Below are 22,078 nucleotides of genomic sequence, written 5' to 3'. Positions count from 1 at the left end.
ATTACAAATGTGTTCAAAAAATTTTATAATTTTTTTATTTCTCTGTGTAAAAATAATTATGTTATGTATACTTTCTTGTTTAATATGATATTATACATGTTTCTAAATGTTTTCTTTTTTGTAAAATTTATGTATTTTTTTCATTTTTTGTGTTTTATATTTTATTATTTAATTATGATATTAAATGCTGACACATTTGACCCAAAAGTTGAATTATTGATCTCTACCAAATAGGAAAATAATTTCATTTTTTGTTAGTTTTTAATTATATATGTATTTCATTTTCATCATTAATAAAAATAAGGGATTTTTACGATTCAATCCACCACAGAATTGGTCAATTTTTTCCCAATATATTTATGCCTAGCTCCCCCTATATACACCATCCCCCCGGTGAATTTGGCTTCTTCCCCCCATGATATTAACCCAAACTATATGATCTTATTGTGATTATATTATGAATTCTGAGATGGAGTGAGCAATAAAAACCCCTAAAAATACTTCTTGTTTATTACAGTTATTTTTTATTTTGATTAAGAAAATTATTATAAATGCGTCTAGTTTTTTCTAACTTTTGTAATTTTCTATATTTAGTTCTATTTAAAAATTTTATTATTTGACTATGACTTCATGGGTTGACCATTTTGATATGAATGGTTGAATTGCTTAGTCATCACTTGGATAAAGAATGGTTTTGTTATTGAGTATGTTTTAAAATATATGTATTTATATTGTTAAAATTATTGGACATAGATATAATTAGTAGCATTTATTGGTGAAAAGATAACTTAAATATATGATCTAAAAGAAAGAATGGGAGTTAATACCTTAAATATAAGACTCAATGAAAGGGGATTAAATGATGTGAAAAGTATTAATTGAAATTACATTTTCAATCCTCATAATTGGAGATGGACTAAATACACAAATATGAGTATTTTAGACAAGAAAAGTTCCACACGTATACCCACCCATTACAACAACGAGTCAAGATGGGTCGAATGACCCATTAGGGTCAGGGTGGGTTGGGTTGAGGTTTCATACTTTCATCGGAGGACCTATAGTCTGTTTAGGGTTTGAAACTTCTAAAATTTGAATGTTTCTCAACCACTTCGCCATTCTCAAATGTCTAGGGCTTGAAGTTTTCTCTCTAACCTTTCACCTTCATTAGTTCTAAGGTAGGTGAAGCTTGAAGCTTCACTCGATCGCTACCTTTCTTCTCCTCTCTTCTCATCATCTATGTTAGTTAGGGATTGATGAAGGATTGAAGTTGCAAATGGTTAGGGTTTGGATGCTCAAAGCTTCACTCAGTCGCCGCCCTTTGTTCTCCTCTTCCACCCCCTCAAATGTTGGCATGCTACTCTAAAAGTCCAACATGCTCTTCTACTCTAACTAAGAGAAGATTGAATCTATCTCCTAACACCAATTTGTTGAGAAGACAAGGAATTAGGGTTTGCAAGTCTGAAGCTTCACCAATCATCACCGATGCTCCCTCTGTTCTCCTCTTCCACCTCTGTTCACCAATCACACCTAATGCTCGATGAACGCCTTTGTACCAATGATGATCCTTGCCTTTAGTTTGCTAATTTGTCCATTCTTATTTGATTCTTTTCTAGTTTCTCCATAATTTTCCACAATTTCTTGTTTTCCCTATGTTCATTATTCAATGATTGCAAAAAATAATTATATATGGATATAAAATTAAGGTAGTGTTTGAGAACACTTAAAAGTACTTCTTTTAGGACATGGGGCCACACATTAAGTGGTTTTTAAGTACTTATGGGTGTTTGGTGAAAAAATGGGAAAGAAGTACTTTGAAAAAGTGACTTCAAGTTGGCTTTTTTTAAGTACTTCTTGAAGATGTACTTCTCTAAAAAAATGGGAGGAACTAGTCCCTATTATTTTCTTTTAATACCCAAAATGCCCCCACACAAGGGTATTGTTTTGACATTGTTTAAGCATCATTTTCCCTATTTTTTAAGCCCACCGTTGTAGGGTGGGAGATCTGGGTTTCAAATTGAAGCTACTGTTGATTGTCTCTTACCTTGAGACAAATAACAAAGTAGATTGAGAGGAGGAGATTGAAAAAATAAATTCTTGCTTTCTGGCTCTAGACCGAGCAGCAGATTCTCGATTCTTGAGCATGCGCTTTTGCCATCGATCTCCAGAATTTTCATTAGTGTCCGGAACCCTTTTTTGGCAAAATGGAGAAAAGGCCGAAGAAGAACCGAAAGAGTCAAAAGGAGCATTCAAGGAAGGAAGAAACAAGGGTGTAGCAGTTGCATTGCCAGAGCCATATAATTGCAAGTGTGGCCTCAACGAATCGGTGTTGTCAAGATAATGAAATTCTGGGCCCGAATTCAAACTTAAGACAGTAGGGGGCCGTGGTGGTGGAGAAGTGAAGGTAGTGACATCAGAAGAAGTTGTGGGATTAACGGAGACAATGCTTGTTGGTGGATCAATAGTGTTGAAGGGTCGAGCAAGGAAGTCTTGAAAAATCATACCACGGAAGTTGGTAGTATCAGTGTTGGAGACTTTGGGAAGGGTTGATTCTCTGGTGCCAGTGGCAGCTACAGCTGCATGGTGGTCATTGAGAGAAGTGAGGTTGATGTCTTTCCATACTTCTTCCATGGTTCTCCTTGTAGGGGTTGGGAGGTGGGTTGAAGGTGAAAAGGGGGAGAGAGATGAAGATGAAGATGACAATTTTGAGGACGAAGAAGAGACTCTATTGGTGTATTTACTATTGAGATTTCTGGTGTCTTCGCCACCTGACGATGATGATTGCCCGGTGACGGTGAATGAGTATTGGTAAAGGAAAAGAGTGGAAGGTGATTGTATCTATATAGAGCATATATAGATGATGATGGATCAGTTCATCAGTCTGAAATTGCAATTGTAAAATGGAAAGAGTTATAGACTGTGCCTGTGTATGTGATTGTTACTAGCGACTTTTCTTTTTCCTTTTTTTTTTATTGTGCATGGTATTGCCGAACTCCAGGTAATTAAAACGTAAAATTAATCGAACTCCATTTCAAAGCAGATATTTTTGCAGAGGAAGAAGAAGAAGAACATGAGGAGATGTATCGGTTTGTCGAGATTCAATTAGTTTCTTGATACAGAGATGAAAATGATACACCCAAAAATCCATAAAGGAGGAAAAACTATTCTATTGTCAAAAGCAGATGAAAAAAGGGGATGAAATACTGGTACTCAGAAAAAGAAATTGGAATTGAAGCTCGAAAAACTTCAATTGGAACCGAGAAACAAGGAAAGAAGATACCCCAAAAAAATTCAAAAAAGTGGGTAAATTAGTGACAAATATGAGCAGTTTCTAATGAAGAAATGTATCATTCTTCTTGGTTTTTTTTCTAACTTGAAACTCCCCTGTTTTTTCTTCATTTTTGTATATTTTTTACATTGTTTGAATTATTTTTTATGCAAATAATGATGTTGAAAATGAGTGAAGTGAGGGTTAAAATTGTCATTTGTGTCAATATAAGCACTTATGGGGAACGTAGCTTACCAAACATTCTCACCCCAATAAGTGCTTAAAAACATAATAAGTGATTTAAAAAGTGGGTTACCAAACGACCTTAAGTGGTTGTTAAAATAAGTACTTCTAAGGAGTACTTGTGAAACAAGTACTTAATCATCAAACGGGGCCTAAGGCCTTTTGTTCAATCTCTATAACTAAGGCTTTTTGACAGTGGATTTTTTGCTTAAGGCTGCATTTGGAAAGGATGCAAATATGAAGAGTGTAAAATGGTTCATATAAATTGCAAAGTTGGGTTAGTTTTGCATTGACAAGCTTACCTTCTTACCAAAGTTGGGTTAGTTTAGCTGTAATGGATGCAAACACGAATTCCAATAAAGCATATGCTTTTTTTTTTATCAAAAGCCCACTTGAATGCAAACTTACTTCTTTTTTATTGATGTACTTTTACATCTTATTATCAATGTAAATATGCATTGGTCTGTCATTTGGCAATACAAAAGTGTAATGTTGCCAAACACAGGCAAAAGTGAACCAGAGTGTAAATTTATCCAAAACCAGGATTTACACTCCATTTGCATCGTCTCCAAATGCAGCCTTAGTGGAAGAACATTCTCCTCTTCTCCCAATTTGCATTTTCTACAATTTTTATATAATTTTTTACAAAAAATTTCTGCATTTTCTATGCTTTTGTGTTTTTACATTTTGTGCATTTCTATATTTTTTACAATTCTCTATTAATTTTTGTAGTTTACTTTGCATTTTCTGATTTTTGGCTCAAATGTATTTGCAATTCTACTTTTTTTGGTGTGTGTATATATATGAAATTTTTATTAATTTCTGTATTTTTATGTAATTTTTTGGCTAAAATACATTTAAAAAATCTGCATTTATAGGAAAGGCTAAATGGGCCAATATGAGTGAGGGTGGATAATGGTTAATATGGATGGGTAATTGGGTCAATATGGGTGGGTGAGTGTCAAGGTGGGTTATGACCCATTAACAAGGATTGGTGATGGGTCATGGTGGGTTGGTGGGTCAATATGTGTGGGTTGGTATTCAACCCTTACCCAATCCACCCATTTTCCACCACTAGTTTTAAATTTAATATTTGTAAAAAAATATTAAAAATTGCAATTTGAGGCAAAAAATGGAGATAGCGGGGCAAGACGCCTATGGTGCCTTGGGATGCATAGATATTGAAAAGTTACCCAAAAAAAAAAAATCACCTCAATTGGACATCGAAGTGCAAAGTGATGGCCTCCTGAATTTTGCATAAACATTTAGTGTGCAACCCATGACCCATTCATTGGGTCAAATGGGTCAACGGTCTACCGTCCGAGTTGGATGATTTTTGACCATCCACTAGGTTTTACTAAAACCAGACCTGAAATTTTGACTGGGCAACGGTTTGAGCGATTCAATCAGCCAGGTCAACAATGGATTGAAAACACTGGGGGACCATAAATGTTCAATTTTGTGATTAAACAACAGCTTTGGTAGGACATCAGAAAGTTGATTAATAGCTGAGAGATACTGAACTTATTATAAAGATGTTTTGAGAATGTGATCCTATAGGAGGAAGTGAAAATCAACCTCCACAAGATTGGTGCGAGCATGGAACACTTGATGAGTAGCAAGATAAGTTGCACCTATATATGTTATCACACCATGCAATGGAGCAAGATGGAAACTTATTAAAAATTGGATCAGTTAAGTGGGTAGAAAACCCAAAGTAATAACTCAATTGTAACAAGAACCAAGAAACAAAATTAAAATTCAGTATTGGATCTTGCAATAGTAGGCTGCTTTCTAGAGCTCCTCATCTCCATGTGAGATAGTATTGTTGCTCAAGACAGAACATAGCCACCAATAGAACACCTATCAGTTGTGCAATTAGTTCAGTTCAGCATCTGAATAAGCAACCAATTCAAGAAATGATTGAGAAGAGAAGAACAAGCCGAAGTGTAAGGTGTGTTGTAGCATAAAATACACTTAATGGTGGGCCAATGAGAAGAAAGAAAAATAGCAACAAAATTGCTATTTAATCAGAAGAAAATAATAGTAATAGAAGAGATTCTTTACCAAAATACACAAAGATTTAGATTCTTAACCAAAATACACTTAAGAAATAGTGTAAGGTGTGTTGTAGCATAAAATACACTTAAGAGTTTAGATTCTTAACCAAAATGTGTGCTTTTATAGCAAATAATTTGAAGTGGCCAAAAGGCTGATTCAAACTTAATTGTTTGAAAACTCTACCAATGAAACACCAATTTGATGATCTAAGGGCATCTGATCACATAGATTTTAGTCTTAGTCCTGTCTTTTGTCTTTCATATGGAATCCCCGAGTCAGTTGTTATATGTTTGAACCAAAATAATACCCAATAGTACACCATTTCCTACATCAGAGTCCTTGATTAGATGACTGATTGGATGGTTAAAGTACTTGATTCATCAACAAGGTCATTTGATGGGTCCAGAATAGTATGATTTTCAAAATCTTCAGTAAATGGTTAATGAGGTTGATCCCATGTATGGTGTAAGAAATCTCATCGAGTCATCAAAATTCACATCAAATGAATAGGAACAGATAAAAAAGGAGTTTTGGGAATACAAAGTCAGGAGAGAGGTGTACTATGGTGACTGGTCATATAGTGCAAAAAGATAGAGAGAAAAACAAATATATGAAAAAGGAGATGGAGATGGGACACACACACTTGATCTCATGTGTGAATTAAATTTTAAGAAATTTTGAAAAATATAAAAAAAACATAGGAAAAACCATGTGATTGTCTTCCTTCTATAATAATATATATAATCTTTGAATCCAAGTATTAATCATGACTTCAAATCCACTAATATCAGATCCAAATCCAACATCTTTTTGCTAAGTTAAACATTAATATGTGCTTAACAGTTTATAAACTAATAGTATCCAAATTATGGTGCCGATATACACATAATTTGGATGATTATAGCTTAAATTTTGGAAACAGTCTCTCTATATAGGGGTAAGGCTGCGTACATCTGTTCTCCCCAAACCCTGCATTGGCAGTAGCCTTGTGCAATGAGTTGTCTTTTTCTTTAGGAGGTTGATATTTTTTACGGAAAAGTAAGGGCAGGCCTAATGTAGATTTCTGAATGACCCTGCAAATCTATAAATATTCAAAAGGTCAAAAACCCACATTTTATGCACCCATACGGGCCCATGAATTGGCATCAATTCTGAGCTGGCACCTACCCCAACTGTACTTTGGGCCTATAAATTCTGACCCTGGGCTGAATGGTCATTCTCCATTCTTTATATTTCAGCTACCTATATCTCTTTTACCCACATGGAGTAGTCTAGACTCTTTCTCAAGTAGAAATTCCTTCACATTTGGTTCCACCATTCAATAGATCTAATTACCATCAAAATGCTGAGATTACACAAATAATTAAACCATTAAAATCCTCTCTCTCTCTCTCTCTCTCTCTCTCTCAAGTAGTAACATGCATTTGGTTCTATCATTCCATTCAATGAGATCTAATCACCATCATCTAAAATGTAATTAATAGGGTAAATTACTGAAATCTCCCTGAAGTTTCTGGTTGTTGCTTAAACCTTCCCTGAAGTTGGGTAATTGCAATCACCTCCCCTAATATATATGTATATATATTAACATAGTTGAGTGTAGGGATGGCAATTTTCCCCATTTCCCCGATCTCCGTGGGGATCCACCCCAAATGGGGCGGGGATGGGGATGGGGAAATTTTCACGGAGAGAGCATTCCCCGCCCCGTGGGAACCCCGATCCCCGCCCGCGGGATCCCCACCAATATATATGTATATATGTACATATATGCTTATATATTAATGTTTTAAAAATATGGTTGAATATGTTTGAATCCCCACGGGGATGGGGATAACTTTGTCCTCGTTAGCGGGGATGGGAATGAGACATGAAAATGCCCAAAATATCCATATAGTTATTTTTGACCAAAATGTTTATTTTTTATATTTTCTCTTCATATGAACCGCTAGCCCAAACCCTTCCAATCTCTTTTCTGAAATTGAATTATTTTCCAATTGTGCTTTCATATCAATCACTCAAAGGTAAAGCTGGAACTTTAAATTCTCTTTTTATTTTGGTGTTTATAATGTCCGTATTGTTTTTTCTCTGTAAAACCAGCCTTAATAGTATCCACATGGGTATTTTGGACACTTTCATACCTCTTATTAGATAATTCTAACATAGGCGGTCTACTTGCAATTGTGTTGAAAAGTCCATGAAAAATGATTGCAATTACCAAAGTTCGCTGGAGGCGATTGCAATGGTCAAAAACTTTAGGGGAGGTATCAGCAATTTACCCTAATTAATAATTTAGTAAACCCTAATTACCTTTAATTTGTAAGGTGACTTGACCAACAAGCCTATGTCCATTTATACGGAAGAAGCCAAGGGACCCCCTTGTCGGACTGGTTTTGGGGGGAACCAATTCACAGTAGGACCGGTTTTTGGGCATGGCACAGTAAGTCAGTAACAAATGAAATGTGAAAGTAACAAAAGCTGCAAAACATGCCTGCATGGGAGATATCGAGAGGACCTTTTTGGATGGGTATGACGTAGGACTCATGTGAAGTGAACCCCAATACATGTCAACGTCACAAAAGAGTTCACGTTTGCATCCCACAGAGGGCGCCCCACAATACATCTCAACCAAGGTTCAAAATTTCGATATGACATATCTCGTATTGAACATATTGTATCGTATCTTTTGGGTTTCGATACATCTGTTTATAGGTGTTTTGAGACCTTACTCTTTTTTAATAAAAAATACATGTATTTAACTCTCTAAAAACTAAATTTTGAAAGAAAAAAACCTAAAAAAACCATGTTTCCGCATGTATCAAAGTATCAATGCACCTTTGATCGGTACTTTGAACCATGATCTCAACCATGCAGTGGGAATATCTCCCGTAATTGCGATTGGGAGATGATCCCAATACACAGTCGGGATGTGCTGCGGGCCACTTGTGAGGCGCCCTCTGTGGGGTGCAGATGTAAATTCCTCAAGGAATCAAAAGCAATGGATCAGAAATCATGGGACCCACGTGGAGACCAATTGTACATGTCTCCCAACAGAACCAAAAAGTGGGTGGGTGGGTGGGGGTGGAGGTGGAGGTGGGGGGGGGGGGGGGGCAAAGGAAAGAGAAATGGCCACTAACTGCTACGGAAATGGAGCCATGAATCTTTCCATCTCTGTTTGGGCCAATAAGAAGAGAAAGGATGGGTCATAATCATGTGCGTAATGATCATGATTTTTCTAAAATTTCCTTTTTCTTTTCAGCTCCTTTGTTTTTTTCTTCTTGGAATAGAAGAAAGGAAGAATTAATGCTTAAGTGAGATTAAAAGCCTCCAAAATAGGGAAAAGAGGGTAGAGAGAGAGAAAGAAGAAAAAAAAGTTGTAAAAGGTAAAAGAAATAAAGATTTCAAATCAGTCCCACCAGATTAATCCCCACAATTGTATTATAAACATCTTCCGATGATGACATCATCATTTCTGGTATCATCATTGAGAGATGTTCCCGATACATGGTAAGGATATGCTCTGAGACGTTGTGGGGGGCTGATTTGCTCTTGTAAAAAAAACCCCAGGATTTTAATTTCTTGGAAATTAAACAATCAATCTGTGGCTGATTGGCTGATGGGTACAGCCGTACAACGCCATCCGACCCTCTCCCTCCCTCTCTCTGGGATGGTGTGGTCAGTTTGCCACCATACACTTATTCACTCTCTCATTTAAATGAAAAGAAAATCTAGATTATGAGCTGAATTTATGATTCTTTCATTACTTTAATTTTTTTGGCCAAATCCCGGGCCAGACGGTTGGTCAGATTAGTTGAACCGTGATTCGAAACTTTGGCCGATTTGGTCATACCCCAATAACCGTTTTGATTAAAAAATCAGTGAAAATCGGTTGACCGGCCAGTTTAATTGGAAAATCGATAAACCGGTTTCAGTTTCATGAAAATGTCTAGGTCTTTAACTAATAAAAAGTTTAAAATATGCTCAACAAGATTCAAACCTATAACCTCTTACTTTTATATATTGCTTAATTACCATTAATCCACCTCCTAACTTATATTAATTAATGACTCTTTACTATACATATTACTTTATTACACATATATTTAAAAAAATGTAAATTAAATGACTTAAACCCTAATCATTTATTTTAAAAATTAAGGAAATTGCCATTATATATACCACATCATCATGGTTTAATCCCGGTTAAACCTCTAACCCGTAAACCTCTCCCTTCTCCAGTTTTATGCCCGGCCCCATTATCGGAATATTAGTTAATTTGTATGGTATGGTCAGTTAACTCATTTTGCCACCCTACACTTGTTCACTCTCTCATTCACAAATGAAAAGAAATTCTAGTATATATATGAAGTGAAATTTGAGGATTCTCCCATTACTTTTTTTGGTCAGATCCCGTTGAGGAAAGTCTGGATTTAGAGAAATCTTCTGAAGATATTGATCGACTCTTCTCAGGAAATCAAATCCCACAAAAGACTCAGCTTGACAAGGATTCCCACAAAGATTCGGTTGCCAATACTTAGTTCATTAATTATGATTACCTATTTGAAAAAAAAAAAAAAGAAATTGTTCCTATATTACTACATGTATATGTCACAACACAACTGTAAGTCTGTAACTATTAATTCAATCCAAGCCTAAACGGATTCTCTCTCTCTCTTTCTCTAACGAGAGGATGCTGATATCATGCTTCGATTTGGGCGGTGGCCTTTTTCTTTTCACCTGGATAGAGAAATGGTTGTGGTTGATAGCTTTATTTGGCCTCACCTTTATCATATTAAATTGTACTCTGGGGTAGGCCCATGTCTCCCTCCCATACTTCCTTGACTCTCCTCGTTTTTTTCAGTGCTCTTTTACTCAGAGATAGCCTGTAAAAGCCTTGGCACCACCTATTCCCATAAAAAAGCTTTAGAACAAGACAAAATCACCCCCAAAACCCACCGGCTTTTCATTAATTTATGCACCAAATGACCTGTCTCTCATGTGCTTTTCTACATTATTATTACTCCTCCCATCAGCCTAATCCCATCATCAACCCTCCTGGAGTAGTAACTTGAGTGACTGCAGACTTTTAGGTTTGATTGTTGAATCATGAGAGAGAAGAGAGAGAGAGAGAGAGAGAGAGCTGTTGAAGGAAAGAAGGTGTCTGGAATGAGGTTTGATCCAAGATCCTTCCATTTCATCCATCACTTGTCTTGATTTCTTTTTCTTGTTTTCATTATCATGGGTTTCCTACACCTTGATGGACTGATCTCGGATCAGGCTTCATTCCTCACACCAGGCTTTCCATTTGATGAAGAACAACCAGGTGAACTCTTGCTCTGATGGATATGCTCACATAGTACTTCTTGGTATAACAGATTTAACATTTTCTAGCACCAACTATCCTCATCAAAAGAAAGAGATAGAGATGATATCGTTCCCTTTATAAATGCACAGTTGGTTGAATTACTGATGAAACTGAATTACTGATCTACTTCTCAGCATCCTTCTCTCAGCAGTTTGATTCTATTCTGAGCTTGTTTTGTTCTCAGGCATGAAACTTTGTGTTGTTGAATTCTATTCTGAGCTTCCCTTTTGTTCTGAAACTAAGTTAATTTATAGGGTTTTTCCATGACCACTTTGTCTTTTTCTTGTTGTTGTTCATGGTTACTATATGTGAGTCCCTGGAGAAGTTTAAGCTAGCTTTCCATTTTTCAAAATAAAATAGGAGACTTTGGCATTACAAATTAAGGAAGTTCAGATCTTCTAATCCAAAGTTTCAACAAGCAATAACTTATGTTGAGTGGTTTTATCTGTCAGAAGAATAATCAAATAAATATGTTTTCCATTCTTGTTGATTTTTATTTGGAATGCTTAAAATACTTTTTCTGTAATTTGTTTTCCCCTCTGGTTTTGATTTAGGTTTACAGGCCTTGGGTGTTGTTGGCATGTATAAGCTCTTAATCAAATTTAGGCTTCTCTGAAAGTTTAGAGGTACAAGAGTTAAAGCTTGCTGGATAAAGTACTTGTTGCTTTTCTTTTTTAATTTTGTTTATCAATTGGCTCTTACTTTTTTATTTGTTATACATCTTTTGATATAGTCCTTGTTAATTCCCTTGTAGTATCGAAATATGTGTATATTATTTTATTGAAATAAAATAAATATATTTTTATTTCAATAAATTATTTCTTGTACCAGTCATATTTTACATGTGCAATTTTCTTGGATATATTTCATTTCCATACATTTCTTAAATTTTTGTATGGTAAATCAAGTGATTGGTACTGTATTAGTTTGGCCAATGGAGACTATTGATCAATGGAACTATATCTAAAAACACAATGCAATCCATGTTTAAACACTCTAACCAGCATCTCTATTACTCTATAGTTTTATGGTTTTACAAATGTACAAAAACTCAATAGTGCTAGAGCTGCAGGTATCCTGAAGTGCATCCTGAACTGTAAATGTTGCACTCATGGCTTTGTAATGTTGCACCCTGTTATTGCATAATGTTATGATGTTCTATCTCATGTAGACTACATATTGATCATTTGATGCAACTCAAAACCACAAGTCCACATTTAAAAGCTTGAGGTGCATGCGTTTCATTGTAGTAGTACTGTCATACATGATTTTGTACCATAGAGATTATAAACTAATGTATTAAATTCATTCACCTCTACTATCTCTATTGCCTCTTTTTCTTCTCAACCCCTTGAGAATTTTGTGGGTTTTTATTTAAAAAAATAAAGATAATCAGAAAGGCAGGGTATGATATGATTCAATCCAGATTTCCTACCCACAGGATACTACAGCTATACGTTGGGAACATCTCCTCATGAATGGTAACATATAAATATGTGAGGTGTTATTAATGTAAAGATGTAATAATGTGTGAGTAGGTGTGGATCGTAGGAACAGGATCTGCTCCTCACAGATGGGTGCTTCACAAGCACATTCACCGTGCATTGGGAATATCTCTATGAATAACTTATAAATATGGGAGATTAACCCAATACATGATAGGATAGGATGTGCGTATGAGGTCTCGTGGATAGTATCCTTGTGGGTAGAAAATCCCAAGTAGGTATGATTGAGTTGGACTGCCATAATTTTCAATGTTTGAATATCCAACTTTTTCACTAATTGGTTCACCTTCATCTACTTGCAGATTGAGTATATATATTGAATTTGAAAATGAGACAGATGGCACTAGCTACCTAGTTTTAGCAACATTGTAAATAATTAATATCAAATTATTGTTTTTTTTTCTCTTTTTCACCTAATTAATGCTCTTTAATTTTACTCATTTAGTTGGCTTCATTAGAAGATGCTTGGCACATATTACTACTGCTACTAGTTTGGCAGAGACTACATTAGTTATGTTTTAAACAAAGCAATTTTTTATGTATTTTACCATGTGGAAAAAGTGTAGTGATGACAAATAGCAATTAAGGCCGAGTTTGGAAGGAGTATAAATGCAAATATATAGAGTGCAAAGTCTTATATTTTGTATTATTTTGTATGTATTTATGCTGTACATATTTGCATTTGTACTGCTTCCAAACTGAGCCTTCGAAGGAGTATATTTATATTGTACATATTTGTATTTTTACACCCTCTTGGTTGGATTGTATAGTAACTTTTAATTGCATTACTATGTACCTATACTATGTACCTATGTACCTGGTTCTTCATCCTTGGAAGACAAATATTATTTCAATGCGGGTGAGTCGTGTCTTTATGGTGTGTACTTGGTAGGTTCTTGTAAAGCCTACCTAATAAGATGATAAGGGTGTCCATGGAGTGAAACATAGAAAACATAGAACATGTATCATCAATGTCTCAATTAATTGAATATCACGCTTTGGCTAGGGGTGGCAATTTCTACCCTACTCGGTACATACCCTTCCTATTGGGCTGGGGTGTTTTTTTTGGACAGGTTTTGAGGCGGAGATGGGCTTTGGACAGGTTTTGAGTACAGGTAGGGTAAGTGTTAGGCTAAACCCAACCCTCTCCAATCCGCATTTTTGTTGAAAAGCATAAAAACTTTATGTATTAGGTGTTGAATTTAATAATATTTTGAATTTTATGGAAATGATATGATAATTGATAGTTTATATGCTTTTACACATTTTTATCAATTTATTGAAAATTTTGTTATTTGTTTGTGTTATTTTACTTATTTAGTGGCTATATAAAATACGAAATAATAGGAAATTAGATATAGGCTCTAAACCCAACTCGCCTACCTTTGAATGTGGGGAGGATAGGGTTGGGGAGGGTTTGGATTTTCAAACTAACCCACTACGGGTTTCGGAATAGGTAGGGTTGGGAGGTATAGGAAGGCGGATAGGATCTAGAATTTACAAAGCACTCCCCGTACCCACCCCATTGCCATCCCTATGCTTGAGCTAGTGTTCTGAGAATGTTGAGTATATGCTGGATTTGATCACCAAAGTATGTAAAACTAAAGCGTCTTTTCATGGAAATCTTGATCTAATTAGTGCTGAACGGTTAAGCTATATTATTAATATAGCTAAGAGCAAACATGGCCTTGAATTTTTCTTATTATTCTGATCTATTCTAATATATAACACATGATCAGTCCGTAGCTTACTAGATAGCTAGCTAGCCATGTTTTTTGTCCGAGCTTTTCCATCCAAGATCAGGTTCATCTTTGTTGGAGAGACTTGATCTGCTTCTCACCCTTTGTCACTACAATAAGAATGTTCTTTTCTCACTACACGAAACTTGATTTTCTAACACAGTTCTCATGACCATGATGTAAATCCCATGTATCATTGCTCCTACAATAGGTGGTGACAAACCAATAAAGCTCATGCGCACCGAAGAACGTATCATTCCCCGGATGGTCAGATCAGAAAAATTGGGAATTGGTCAGGTGATCGGTTCTGTTTTACTCCAGAACTATTATTTTGCTAAAAAATCGTTGATTTGGTTAACAAACTGTCAACGGTTTTGGCCATTTTTTTATTTTTTATCAGAACGGACCATCTGTTCAGTTCGAACAGTTGGACCATTCAACCCAGAAACTGGACCCCTAACCGGTTCAGTGTCCAATTTGGTTTTAAAAACCTTGATTCCCACTATTGGCCCCCAATAGACAATTTTCTCTGAACAATAGGAGAGAGAAAGCGCTGATAGGGATTGGTTCTATCTTTGGACCAGTCTTGAGAATTATAATTTAAACTTGTACAAAGACGTATTTGTCAAGTAAATTTAGGGCTGCCAACGGGTCGGAACATGGTAGAACCAGTCCTGAACCGACAAAAAAAATTCATGAACCTAAAACCAACCCAGACCCTATAGGCTCTGTAATTTTTGGGACCCAGAATAGACAGTGGATTTTGTCGTAATTGGAGGATGAGTCAATGTTAATATCATAGAGTGTGGCCACGCCAATCTAAAGAGACCTTATCTTGGTATAGGGGACTTACAGAGACTTTTCTAAGAGGAAGTTTTTCTAGAGAGGGAATCAGGTTAATGTCATCTGTTATTTCTTTACCCAAGTTGTTTTTTTTTTTTTTCTCTTCCTTTATTTTCGTAACATGTTTTTTGCTTTTGTAAAATAAACTTATATTTTCTTTTTTTTTTTTTTTCCTTCCGGTGATACTTCTTTGGGTGTGCTATCTTTTTCTTCTCCAAAATTTTCCCCATATCAATTATATTATTTTCTTCATATTGTCATTTTATTCTTTTTCCCCATGTCATCCATGTATGAGAAGTTCAAATAGTTAGATCCATTCGATCAGTTTGTATTCTGTTATTAGTAGGTTTCTACATGTTAGTTCTATTGATAGTTGTCATATGTGGAGTTCTCATGGTTATCAGTTCTCTCTCTCTCTCTCTCTGAAACAACAAATAGCTTGGTATGAAAACATCTTGTGGGAAGGGGCTGAGGAGATGAATTTTTTAATCTGATCAAAGCCAATGAAGCATAATTATTTTGGTTTGGGTAAATCTGCTTACAAGTTGATTCTCCTTTCTGGGATTTGATTAATTTCTATGTGGATTTGCCTCCAATAAGCATGAGCCTTGACGATGTCTAGGTTGGCTGTGATAGGGGCTATTTAACACTAATTCGAATATCTTATCCTGTCTAACTACAGTTGTACATTGGGAACATCTCCCCATGAATCTCTTTCTCTCTCTCTCTCTCTCTCTCTCTCTCTCTCTCTCTATCTATATATCTATCTATATCTATATATATATATCTATATATAGATATATATATATATAGATATTATGTCTCTCCTTTGAGAGAAGTTATTTATCTATTTCTTCTTTTTTTGCATTTTTTTCTTATTTTCTTTTGTTTTAAAAATATAAAATAGTAATCATTGCTTATCTTGATTAGATTAATAAAGTTGCACAGTATTAGAGAGAGACCTTTGGGTTTTCCAAGTCCTCTTATTTTAATGCATATTATTGTGCATAATGAACTCATTAAAAATGATAAAAATTAATGAAAATTTAAAATGCTGAACCCATTTTATTAATAATATTTTATTGAAAAAATTACTAAATAATAACAGAAAAAATACCAACAATTAGTAAAAATAAAAAAAATTAAATATAAAAATATTAATTGATAGTTTTAATAATATTATTAGATAACTTTGTATTAATGCATTTTTAATTAATTAATAATTTTTATGAGCTGAGACCTTTATTGTGCACAATGAACTCATAATAATTTTTATGAGTTGAGACCATTATTGTGGACAATAAAATTCAGTATTTTATACTAATTAAAAATAATGAAAAATACCAACAATTAATTAAAAATCTGGAAAATTCTAAAAAAACTAAACATAATTAAAATACTAATTAAAAATATTGAAAATTAACAATATTTGATATTAATAAGGGTATTTACCGAAAATAATTAAAAAGGTCCAATTTATATTATTAATAGTATTTTATGATAATTTCCAAAAGTTACTGTATTTTAAATAAATACAGTAATTTAATAATTACAATATTTTAATAATGAATAATAAAAATTAATAAATTGTTTATAACTTAATCTAACGCGATTAGATCTATAAATTTGCAGGTTCAAGCAACTATTTTCTTTTGAGTTAGATCTAGTTGAGATATGCACCAACCCTTAAAGCCCAAAGCTCAAGCCCGAAGCCCGATCTATACACAAAATGTCTTATTTTCAATATACTTTTATAAACTAATATTATATTAATTTAGTAATAATTTAATAGATTAATAAACTAATCTATATTTCCTAATAGTAAATTGATATTTATTAATAATTTAAGAAGCATATATATTATATTATATTATATTATATAACATAAGTATTTTTTTTATATATGTAATAGTATCGGCTTAGGCTCGGGCTGAAATTTTGTCCGAGCCTAAAAAATAATGGGTCAGGCCAGGCTGGGCCGTTGGGCTACTCTGGCCCATGAATAGGTCTAATTGTATATATAAACAATTGTATACATAAAAAATCGATTGAAATAAAAATTTAAACAACTTTTCCAATTTTTTTAAATGGACCTGTAATAGCTTGGTTCGGTCCGTGGCTTGGCCTAGCCCAAGGGTCGACCCATGGACCAGCTCGGCTCACGGCATGGCACAGGCCCGTGCCGAACCAATCCTCCAAATTACCATAGGGGAGGGAGGAATGGCTCGGGATGCCCCGTAGGCCAAGATGGCACGGCTCGCACTTGTAGCGGTGGTGGCAAGAAGACAGAGGGAGAGAGGAAGAGAGAAACCAAACAAGTGTGAGCGCGCGAGAAGACAGGTGTTTGATTGCACTTTCCATAATATTGTCACGGTATTTTAGACTATGCACTGGCTCTGAAACGTGTTAAGAGTTGGCTCAAGCTCTATTACTTTCAGATTTGAAAATAAGATTCAAATCAAGTTCAAGAGGTAAAAACAAACAAGTGTGAGGTCTGAAAAGCAACATTTTCAGATTTAGACCTCTGAAAGTGCAATCAAATGACCCCTAAGTCTCTTCTTAGACTATTAGCAACTTTATCAATGGGATAAAGCGGGATCCAATAACCTAGCCATCTGTTCAAAATAAAGTAATCTCTTGTTAATGGATTTCTTTTCTAAATTAATAAGACAAAATATCCCATACAGGGTGATCTAAGGAATTACCAGTCAAGACCTGTGTGAAGCACAAGCTTTATTTATAAGAAAAATTGAGGAGAGGCCTATGACATTTCCAATTAAGCTAGCAGAGCTCATCTAATTCCAATTCAAGTATTATATTTTGGGTTATGTCTAGTTTATCCAATTACAATCTAAAGTGTGCTTTAGTGAGAGTGGCCAATTGCCTATTCTTTAGATAAATTTGTATTATTTTTTTTATATTAATGCTAATTATTTATTATTTTTATTAGTTTATTATTATTGTTAGGTAAAAGTATAAAAAAATCCTCTTATAACAATTCTATAAACCACCTTTGTGTTTGACTCTAACAAAGGCCTCCCTTATAGTTTTGAGAAAAAGTGTAAATACATCCTTTCCCTTGGTTTTTTAGTAACAAAGGCATTGAACTTACCAGAATACACTTATCATTGTTAAGGCATTATCATACACAATTTAAAGTTTCAACTTTACCCTCCATTAATTTATTTTGGTAGACAACTTTCAAAGAGTAATTCACCTTACTCTTCTTGGATAAAGTAATTTTAGATGTAAAATTAATGCATTAAATCAACATTTTTTATTTGGATTGTTGATGAAAGGAAGGTATTTGCACCTTTTTCCAAACAATAGGGAATGTAGTTTTTGTTAAGGTCAAAACACAGGGGAGAACCCAATGAGGTTTTTATAATTTTCCTTATTTTTAAAATGGAATTTAAATTTATTTTAAATTGATTAAACTATATTGAAAATTAATATTTTTATTAATTTTTGTTTTTATTAATCCTTATTAAATTTTAACTATATTAAGTTTTTATATTTTTAGTGGAACTTAAGTTGGTTTTAAATTAGTAAAAATTATTTATAAAACTAATAGTTGTTAGATAGTTTTGTATTAGTTTTATTTTAAATTTAAATTGATAATAGTTTTTAGTTTATCTTATTTCTTTTATTAGTTAAATTATTTTTATTATATTAATAAATATATATTATCAATATCAATAATTAATAATTATTTTAATTTTATTTAAGTAACTAACTAAATTAATGTTACTATAGTTAATTAATTCTAGAATTGCTCTTACAACTGATTTTTGAACTTCCAAATATAATATTAGTTATATATGTGTAATGGGCATTTTATTGATGATTCTTGAATATTACACAAAAAAAAAAGAATTTTAAGTTTTACAAGACTTGAATAGTCACATACTGGGCCATCAATTATTGCAAGTATTTTAAATAATTTACCAATTTATTGTATTGAAAATAAAGCCTTTTCTATTAGTTTTGATAATGTTGCTAATAATAATTCTTCTATAAATATTTTAAAATCTCAATTAAAACCATTTTTTAAATGAAAATTTATACATATTAGATGTACATGTCCCATTTTAATTTTATGTGTAAAGAAGCTTTAAATATCACTTCTCATCATAATTCCAAATTTAGAAATTGACTTATGTATATTAAAACTTTTGAAACAAGAAAATAAGAATTTAAATATTTATGTCAACAATATAGGATAAAATATAAAAGATTTTTATTAGATATTCAACATGGTGTAATTCAACATATTTTATGTTACATAGTTGCACTTCTTATAAAGAATGTCTTACAGATTTTTATAATGAAAATGGCCCTATGATTTTTTATAAGTGAAGAAGATTTGGAAATTGTAATTTGTATAAAAAATTTTACAAGATTTTTATGATGCAACTAATTTATTTTTGGGTATTTATTACCCAACCTCTTGTGTTTTAGTTAATTAGTTGTATATAATTAGTGAATGTTTTGAAAAATATATAAATGATTTAAGATATAAAAATATCATTGAAGTAATAGTAGTTAAATTTAAAAATACTGGAAAAGTATTTTTCCTTTATATTGTTTAGCTGCAATATTAGATCTTATGATTGAAAAGATAGTGTAAATGTTTTGTTTGAATCTTATTATAATAATATGTGAAGTGTTCTTGGAACAACAAAAGATGAAGTTAAAAATTTATTCTTTGAAATGTATAATATATATGAATCACAAACATTGTGACATGAAAGAACTTGTACAAGCTCCACTAATAGAACCACTAGTTCTAATAGTGGATTGGATAATGTTTGGTCATTAATAGATAAAAAAAGCAACAATCAATTACCACTTCATCAACAAGTTCATTTGTTGAACTTCATTTTTATTTACAAAGCTAATTTAATATATTTTCTTTCCTCTTAGGAATTGCATAAGTTTGATATTTTAGACTAGTGAAAAAGAATATAGGACAAATTATCCAATGATTCCCACCATGGTGTGTACAATTCTATCAGTCTTGTTTTAATACAAGTATTAGGGTATTGGACAATATGAAAAGTTGTATGAATGACAAAAGCCTGTAGATGCACATATACTTGAAAGATTAACCGGATGCAGATAATGCAAATAATTATAAATCAAGATCAAGGAGATCATGGTCGTGGAACTTGAAGTTCAAGAAAATATTGAAGTCAATATTTTTTGTACATTTAATAATTGTACATATTTTTGAAATTATTGTAGATCTTGTTTTTCAATTTTATTTAAAAGTTATTTGTGGTTTTTTTCAATGCCACTGTAAGTTTTTGTTTTTAATTTTATTCCAATTCAGTTATAGTTTTTTCCAATTTAATTTTATTATTTTATATTGATCAATTGTATGCAATAAATTTAAATGGAATAAAATTTCTGAAATTTTCTCAACTTGTTGTCTATTTTCTATTTTTGTTAAGTATTTTTCGTTTGTTTTATTTTTATTCAAAGTATATGTCATTTTTACTTAGCAAAAAAAAGTGGAAAATACTTAGTAAAAACTCAAAAAATGATCAAGCTTGTGGCCCGGCCCAACATGGCACAAGCCCGTCTGGCTCATATCCTAGGTCGTGCCACGCTTCCTCTTTGATGGATTTGGAGCCATGCACTGCCTACCTAGGCGGCTAGGCCCATGTGCCAAACGGAATGGCCCACTACAGTGCAGGCAGCCCGCAAATGTGGGTCATGTAGGCGCAACGTGCCCACATTACTCCTCTACATAAAACAAGGTTTTTAAAATCGAATCAGATAATAAACCGGTCAGGAGTCCAGTTTCCGGGTTGAATGGTTTAACCGTTTAAACCGAACAGATGACCCATTTTGACAAAAAATAAAAAATAAAAAACAGCCAAAATCATTGGACAGTTCGAATGTTTAGACGGTTCAATTACCCAAATCAGTGGTTTGCTGACCAAATCAACGGTTTTTGACAAAATAACAGTTCTGAGGTAAAACAGAACAGGTCACCTGACCGGTTCCTGGTTTTCTGGTCTGATTGTACAGTCCAGTCCAATTTTGAAAACCATGAATAAAAGATATTAGTAAAGAGTAGTGCCAGTTATTGTTTACATTTATGTCTGGGTGTGAGCACCATAGTGACGTAGTGCTATTGTTGTGGGATTTCTGAATTACGTATGAGTTATTTTAATTAGTATTGGGTTTGAACCATCGTTGTTCAACTTCAACCCCATGTCGGTCTAGTGTAGAAAATTTGTTTTCTCTCACTTGACATCACAGTTCACACCATGGTTTGAAAATTAAATCGGATCGGATGGTCAGACCAGTTGATCCAGGAATCGATCATAGATTTGGGCCTGATTTTAGACCCGAAAACCATCTGATGACTTGACATCAAATCAGGTGGTCAGACCATCTGACCCAAGAACCAATGACCAAAACGATTCCATTTCTGATTCAATTTTTAAAACCATAATTCACACATTAGGTTCATGATCGGTCTCTAACAAGCTAGATAAAGGATTAAGATATAAGAGTGTAAGGTATTCTGTGAGGGAATTGGGAGATTCATTAACTTTTTCTCTTCAACCCATCCTTTAGAGGATTTCAGGGGAGTAGGGAATAAGATAAACCAAGATTAAGAGGAATGAAACTTTGCAATCTCAACCGAGAGCACTATGTGAAAGGATAATTACCATGGTTTTGAAAACTGGACCGAACCGAATGGTTGGACCAATTGATCGATCTGTGTCCGATTTAAACCCAAAATCGTCTGACCCAGCATTGGACTAGGCAGTCGAACCATTTCTTATCATTATCACCCCCCAGAAGTGTAGGCCACCTAGGGATTTAGTGAAGATGTCAGCTACTTGATTCACTGAAGACATGAAATGAACTTGGAGAGTGCAACGTGCAACCTATTCATAAAAAAAAAATGTCAAAATGACAGTCAATTTCTATATATTTTGTATGAGCACGAAACACAGGATTTGCGACCACATGGGTAACACCAAGATTGTCACGCCACATCACTGAGGCTAGAGAGGAAGTGATACCAACTTCT

The 22,078-nt window shown here is 33.8% G+C and overlaps 1 protein-coding gene and 1 long non-coding RNA gene across 2 annotated transcripts; one reads left to right on the top strand and one right to left on the bottom strand.

Annotated features, from left to right (window-relative positions):
• Positions 1-788: 788 nt before the first annotated feature.
• Positions 789-7,921, bottom strand: LOC104604193 (bZIP transcription factor 27-like). Its single transcript, XM_010268459.2, has 3 exons — positions 7,880-7,921; positions 2,096-2,838; positions 789-864 (listed from the first exon to the last, which is right to left on the bottom strand). Exons 1-3 carry the CDS (start codon positions 7,919-7,921, stop codon positions 789-791), a joined length of 861 nt encoding a protein of 286 aa, XP_010266761.2.
• Positions 7,922-10,164: 2,243 nt separating this feature from the next.
• On the top strand, positions 10,165-20,442 carry LOC148802319 (uncharacterized). Its single transcript, XR_016082062.1, has 2 exons — positions 10,165-10,892; positions 11,489-20,442. It is a non-coding gene; the product is annotated as an uncharacterized LOC148802319 (long non-coding RNA).
• Positions 20,443-22,078: the final 1,636 nt, after the last annotated feature.

This window comes from Nelumbo nucifera, chromosome 2, assembly GCF_055504915.1.
Source record: "Nelumbo nucifera cultivar China Antique chromosome 2, China Antique-T2T, whole genome shotgun sequence".
Lineage (NCBI taxonomy): Eukaryota > Viridiplantae > Streptophyta > Magnoliopsida > Proteales > Nelumbonaceae > Nelumbo > Nelumbo nucifera.
The sequence above is the reverse complement of the archived record's forward strand: the minus strand, read 5'-3'. Positions and strand labels throughout refer to the sequence as shown.

Bases quoted from the DNA above. Each gene is read 5' to 3' on its own strand.
- LOC104604193 (XM_010268459.2), bottom strand. From the start codon at position 7,921: ATGGACATAGGCTTGTTGGTCAAGTCACCTTACAAATTAAAG. The intron at 2,839-7,879 runs GTAATTAGGGTT...TGCTCTATATAG, and splicing joins AGTCACCTTACAAATTAAAG to ATACAATCACCTTCCACTCT. The intron at 865-2,095 runs ATTTATTTTTTC...AATACTTTTCAC, and splicing joins TCTAGAGCCAGAAAGCAAGA to ATCATTTAATCCCCTTTCAT.